Source organism: Dromiciops gliroides, chromosome 3 (assembly GCF_019393635.1).
Source record: "Dromiciops gliroides isolate mDroGli1 chromosome 3, mDroGli1.pri, whole genome shotgun sequence".
NCBI classification, from domain to species: Eukaryota; Metazoa; Chordata; class Mammalia; order Microbiotheria; family Microbiotheriidae; genus Dromiciops; species Dromiciops gliroides.
In genome coordinates, this window is record NC_057863.1 from 12,272,349 (window position 1) to 12,278,989 (window position 6,641).

The 6,641-nt window shown below is 49.7% G+C and overlaps 1 protein-coding gene across 1 annotated transcript in view; it reads right to left on the reverse strand.

The window, feature by feature from the left end:
• The window catches only part of ESPNL (espin like), a 35,734-nt gene extending 30,745 nt beyond the window's left edge, over window positions 1-4,989 (reverse strand). Inside the window, exons 1-2 of the mRNA XM_043998875.1 lie at window positions 4,696-4,989; window positions 89-279 (exon numbers count right to left, since the gene is read on the reverse strand). Coding sequence (XP_043854810.1) covers window positions 89-279; window positions 4,696-4,989 — 485 coding nt within the window. The remainder of the gene's footprint in view (window positions 1-88; window positions 280-4,695) is intronic.
• Window positions 4,990-6,641: the final 1,652 nt, after the last annotated feature.

Here is a 6,641-nt window from a genome sequence, read left to right on the forward strand (position 1 = left end):
TGCTCTCCCATCCAGGGCAAGGTGATGCTCAGGACACAGCCCCGGGGTCATATGGCCACCCTTCCCACGGTGCTTTGGAATTGCTCACCGATTGTCAGAAGCGACCAGCAGCTTCAGGCAGGTCAGGTTCCCTTTGACCGAGGCATAGTGTATAGGAAGGGCTCCCTCCAGGGTTTCCAGGGAGACATCACAACCCTCCTGCAGTAGCCACTCCACCAACACGGGGTGCCCAAAGCGAGCAGCAAGGTGCAGTGGGGAGACCCCTGACGCATCTTGTTCCTGGAGAAAATGAGAGAGCAGGCTGGAGATCCCATATCTACAGCAACTCCCTTGGGTTGAGTCCCTATCGTCCCTCTAGACGAGTCTGATCTGAATTAGAGTTGGTGGACAACCGTGCAGAGGAGAATGTTTATGAGCCAGTGCTATTATGGGTGCCTGTGCTCCCAAAGAGTGACTCTCCATCGATCTGGCCTGGATTCATTTCTTTGGTTTGATTCCCCTATAAATGTGCAAATGCATTTAAGCTTTGATATCAGCTGGCACTGCGGGGGCAATTTGGGCTGTAGGCTGAGAGTGAAGCCCTCTGTGAATAGGACAAGGACTTGCCTTGAGAAGAAGCAAGACTCTCAGGAGAAGGAAAGGGGGCTGACAAGAGCCATAGGAAGGAGCAGAAACCAGACAACCTCCCGCTCAGTTTGGTGGAGCCTGCCTGGATTTCAGATGATAAATGAGGGGCTAATTTAGACCCAGGGGACCCAGGAGAGTCATCTGGACAATCAAACAGGCAGAGAAAATGTGCAGCCACAATGCATGAAAGGCACATGACTCCCTGGGACGACATCTTGCTTCCTGTCCTCCAGTCTCCGTACTGGATGGCCATTTGTGCTGAGCCCACAGAGAATCAGGAGATTTTAGTGTTGTCAAAGATGATCTCAGGGCTGTTCTTAGTCTATCCCCACTGTGAATAAGGATTCTCTCAGCAACATCCCCAAGAGGTGGTCTCCCAAAATCTCTGTGATGACCTCCGGGGATGGAAACCCACTCCCTCCTGTGTGTGAAGCATCACACTCAACTTTGGGCAACTCTACGTGTCTTTCCCGACATCAAATCTGAATCTGCCTCTCTGCAACCATCCCCTTCCCCTAATCCCTAACGTAGTTCCTAGTTCTGCCCGCTAGGGCCAAGCAGAAAAATGCTAATCCTTCCACATGCCAGCCATTCCAATACTTGAAGGGAGCTCTCATGTCATTCTTTATTCTCACCAAACTCACCATCACAACTTCCTCCAATTGATCTTTGTAAGGCATTCTCTCTAGGCCTCTCACTGTCCCAGCTGCCCTCCTCTGGATGCCCCACCCTCACCAGCTCATCAATAGCCTTCCTAGAACCAGGCCTCCATAACTGAACACACTACACCCGTATGTGTGCACTTGGCCGCACCTGGAGCATAACATGGAAATGCATGAAGCTAGCAAAGCCCCTCCTGATCCTGACAGGGTTCAGTGCTTGCTCTTGTTCTCGCTCTCTCTCCCTCCCTCCCTCTCTCTCTCCTGAAATGGCTTTGTGTTCATTTATCCATTTACATCGCATCTGCCTTTGTTTCCCCAGTGTCACATAGCATGCTACACATTTGGGGGTTTTATTGTTTTCATGAGAAGATATAGAATTTATTCGGAAACCGATTTCATTGATACAGTTAGTTGGTCAGTAAGCATTTATTAATTACTCTCTAGGTGCTAGGCTCCTAAGTGCCAGGAATACCAAGAAATTAAAAAATACTCCCTGGCCTCAAGGAGCTCGAATTTCTAATGGGTGAGAGAATACACACATACTAGGTACATATGAGATGTGTCACATACATGCTAGGTGTATCGCATATATACTAGCTGGATCCCGTACAGATCAGACACATATAAAATGCAGGAAGGAGACGGAAGGGGAAGGTACTAGCAGCAGAGAAGGGAGAGGCACAGAAAAGGTCTCCCGCAGTGGGTGAGATTTGAGCTAGGTCTTGAAGGAGGCTGTGGGAGGTGGGAGGTGGGGGAGGGAGGGAGAGCCTTCCAAGCAGGGAGGGCAGCCCGCACCCAGACGGCCCAGAGATAGGCTAAAGCAGTACAAGCAGGCCGGTGTCTCTGGATAACAGATTATGTGAGGAGGAGGTAAGAGGACACACTAGAAAGGCAGTGAGGAGGCTGGTCATGATATGAAAATCCCTCCATTAAGCTCATCTCTAACTGCAAGGTTTAGAAATTTGCAGTTAAGAAGCTTTCTTGTGAACACAGTTAGCTTATGTCACAGATGCGACTCGAACCCGAGTCTTCTGCCTCCTCTATCCACCGCTGCACATAGTGATTTGTTGTTCAGTCGTTTCAGCCATGCCCGACTCTTTGTGACCCCATTTGGGGTTTTCTTGGCAGAGATACTGGAGCGGTTTGCCATTTCCTTCTCCAGCCCATTTTACACATGAGGAAACTGAGGCAAATAGGATTAAGTGACTTGCCCTGGGTCCCCCAGATTTGAGGTCAGGTCTTCCTGACTCCAGGTCCAACCCTCTATCCACTGTGCCAGCTAGGAAGCATATTTGTTAAATTGAATTGATTTCTTAACCAAGAGGAGTGGAGCAGGACTGGCAATTCTCTTGACCTGGACACTAGGTTAAATTGCCTTCAGATTCCATTAGTTTTTTGGCTGCCATGCTATGCTTTGAGTTTGTAGTCCACTAATCCCCCAACCCAGCCAGCTTTTTTTTCCTTTTGTGGGTCTGATTGGGACTGCTACCAGTCTCCTAATTTCCCATCTGAGAGATAATTGCCAATTATCATCTGTGCCTTTGAAGGTTGGCTTCTGCAAACATTGGCTTCCTCTGTAAACTAGAGTCAGGGTAGCTAGAAGTAGAATAGCTAATTATCCCCAAGCTTGAACCCAGTCTTTCCCCAGTCCTCAATCCTTTTTTACCATCAGAAGGGCCTCTTTTGAACTGAACGTTATCCTGCTCTGAACTGTCTAAGGAACTAGATCTGGTCTCACCAGTATCTTGGCTTTGGAATCAAGATAAACCCATTCTGCCACTGTCCTCTCCTGGAGTCTACACTGAAAACCAATCTTGCATTCTGGCTGACGGTGTGATGGTCTTCTGGTCTCCCCCCAGGGCAGGGAAGAAAGTGTATTAAAATCTCTACTATGGGCACATGAGACATTCAGAAAAGATGAGGTATTTGATAAATACTTAATGATAGAACTTATCAAAACCAAGGAATACTTATAATAAGTTAGTTCCAACTCGAATACTGGAAAGGAAACAGAAGGATTTTCATTCTAGTTTAGAGCATGATCCCCTCACCTCCAGACTATTTATTCGGCCATGCATAGATAAATTAACTAAACTCTCCCAAGTGATGGAATACCACTGTGTAATCCCAGCGCCACTGAAGTCCTTGGTGACCCCGGACAAATAATTTCTCTGGGGCTATCTCCCCCTCTTATTCCATCCACAACCAATTACATTTTCACCTCTTTCTCAAGAAGATTTAAAGATAATTGCAGTTTTTGGCTAACTCTTTACGATTATATCCATATAAAATGAGCAACACACACATAGCCAAGGGGATAAAGATGGAGGTTAAGTCAGTGCTTCTGCACCAGACGAAATCCTGGGCTCATTAAGCATTTAAAATACCCTTGCTTAGGCATAACACTCTTGAACAGAGATGCCAGTCTCAGCTGATAGTGACAATCTTTTGGTGTGCTCACCCTTTAAAGGCCTTCCCTAGTCTGGCCCTATAGAAGATTTTGTTCAGACCACATCTGTCAGTCTTGTCATAACCAGGGGATCAGAATTTGGAATGGCTGTGTGCTGGAGATCCTCTTGTTGAGAAGTTAGCTTTTAAATGACACTTATTGTATGTAACCTGCATAAAATACTTAGGGAAACTGATGCACCTTAAAAAATATTAGAGGCTCGACCAGTTCATCTAAGTCTTCACAGGTGTTTACAAAACCGTCCCTTTTGTCATGTCTTTTGCCACCACATTCACAGACCAGAGTTTGTTCTGCCAAGTGATGGGTATCCTCTTTCCCTTCCAGCTGTTTGCCCCACACACGCCAGAGATGTAATGGACTAAAGAGTCACATTTTTTTGCATGTGGCCAATATGGGAATTTGTTTTGCTTGACTAATTTGTTACAAGGATTTTTTTCTTTCCCCAAAACAAATGTTTGTTAACTAAAAAAAATTAAAATATTATGGAAAATACAGACTCTAAAACATTAAAGACTGAGCAGCAAATTCTAAGTCCACCTTGGTTCCCAAATCTGGGGTAGGATCGTGAGACCTGAGACTCGAACACTGCCACCTTACAGAGGAGGAGACTGACACCAGAGACTTGCCAGGAGTGGCCCAAGGTCACACAGCCACTAAGTAAGGCAGCGAGGATTGGAGTCCGGTCTCCTGGATCTGTTGACGACACCGAATCGACTCCATTCCTGATGGCTGAAGCATCCCAGAGAGGGATTCTATTTACTCGGATTTTTTCTAGCTTAAATTTCACTGACTATTTTTGAGAGGGAAATGACCAGGGCTTCGTCACGGGAAAGGAACATCGACCGCATTCAGATGCCCCCAGCACCTCTCTGCCTGCTTGTGCACTGGCCAGCTGCCTGCGCCCTCCCTCCCTCGCTCCCTCTGCCCCTCAGGTACCTGGGCACGGTAGCCCCCTTCTCGGATGAGCCAGTGCAGCTCAGCCAGGTGGCCCATGGCGGCTGCATCGTGCACCGGAGTCGCTCCGTTGTTAGCCCGCTGATTCCCTGGAAGCCTGACGCGCTCCACCAGGAACTTCAGGCACTCCAGCTGACCCGCTCTGGAGGCGTGGTGCACCAGGCCAGCCCCCAGGGAGTCCGTTACGGCCTGGTTCAGGACGCCATCCTCAAAGAGCTGTTTTAAAGTGGTCAGGTCCCCATACTTGGCTGCCAAAAGTGCCCTTTGATCGCCCATCCTGAGCTACTTGCTCGCTCTCCCGCAGATAGCAGCGTTCCTCTGGGGAACTACTCATGCTCGCAGTCAGAGGGTCCTGTTTCCTGCGTGGACCGGAGCTGCCATCTCTGGTTACCTGATAAGGCTCGGTGGAGCGCAGGCAGATGGGAGGCAGCGGGCAAAGAGAGGGAGGCTGCGGCTGCTGGGGCCGGCCGAGTCTGAACTCCAAGAAACACCTGGGCGGGGAGGGGGGGGGGGAAGGAGGATGAAGGGAAGGAGTCCCGGAGCCAGAGAGCTTGGCATTTACTTGGCTCCATCCTTGGCCGTGGTGTTCTCTTAAGAGGTACGAAGGGGGGCAGCTCGTGGTGCAGTGGATAAAGCACCGGTTCTGGATTCAGGCGGACCTGAGTTCAAATCTGGTCTCAGACACTTGACATTTACTAGCTGTGTGACCCTGGGCAAGTCATTTAACCCTCATTGCCCCGCAAAAACAAACAAACAAAAAATAAAGTAATAAACATTTTGAGTCAGCTAGGTGGCACAGTGGATAGAGCACCGGCCCTGGAGTCAGGAGGACCTGAGTTCAAATCCGACCTCAGACACTTAACACTTACTAGCCCCAGCACGCAGGGCAGAGTCCGTCAGTCTCCTAGTGAAGTCCCTACTGTGTGCCAGGGGCCGTGCTCAGCACTTACTGGTGGGCTGCCGCACCGATCGGCATGCCCTACACCCAGTATGGTGTCCTTCGGCCAAGGAAACAGACTATGCCTGACTCTCGGTGAGGCACCGCAGTGCATATTCACGGCTTAGGGATCTGGACGTGAAATCAGGAAGACCTGTGTTCAAACCTCTCCGGCTCTAGATCTGTGTTCCCAGGGGTCCTCAGGTCAGCGTCACAATGTGGGGCAATTCACTTATGGATTACTCAGGTGAAATTCCCCATTCTTTGTCTTTCTCCACAACGCGTGGGCCTGAGCGGGCTGTAACCCATCACCAATGAGATATTTCGAGAGAAGCGCCATGAAGAATGGCATCAGGGGGGCAGCTAGATGGCGCAGTAGATAAAGCACCGGCCCTGGATTCAGGAGTACCTGAGTTCAAATCCGGCCTCAGACACTTGACACTTACTAGCTGTGTGACCCTGGGCAAGTCACTTAACCCCCATTGCCCCACCAAAAAGAAAAAAAAAAAGAATGGAGACGAAGGGAATGGGAGAGCCAGCGGACAGCCCGTGTGCTTGTGTCCAGAGGAAAGTTCCAGCTCGTTGGGAGGTGCCTCTATGGAGGGTGTGTGGCAGGGCCCCAACAAGACTGTCGTGAGGAGCAGGCAAGGGTGAGCTGCAATCTGAGTCTTTGCAAGGAGTAGCCACATCAGGGAGATCACACACCCGGGGGTGGACCTCTGGCTTGGCATTTCCTAGGGCTGTGGCCACTGCACAGGCGACAGCTTCTTGGAGCCACAGGCTGGGTGAATCTGGTGAAGACTAAAGGCTGGAAGCATCGCTGAAAAGGGTTCGGTAGCCCTCATCAGGGTACTAATCTTCCCTGCACAGCCTATACCCCATTTTCTAGCTCTGGTAACATGGGCAACAGCGTCCTGTCCAGAATCCCTGGGACTGACGTCCCATTACCTGGGACTGCACACATTTACACTGGCTGGTCCTCAGGCCTCCT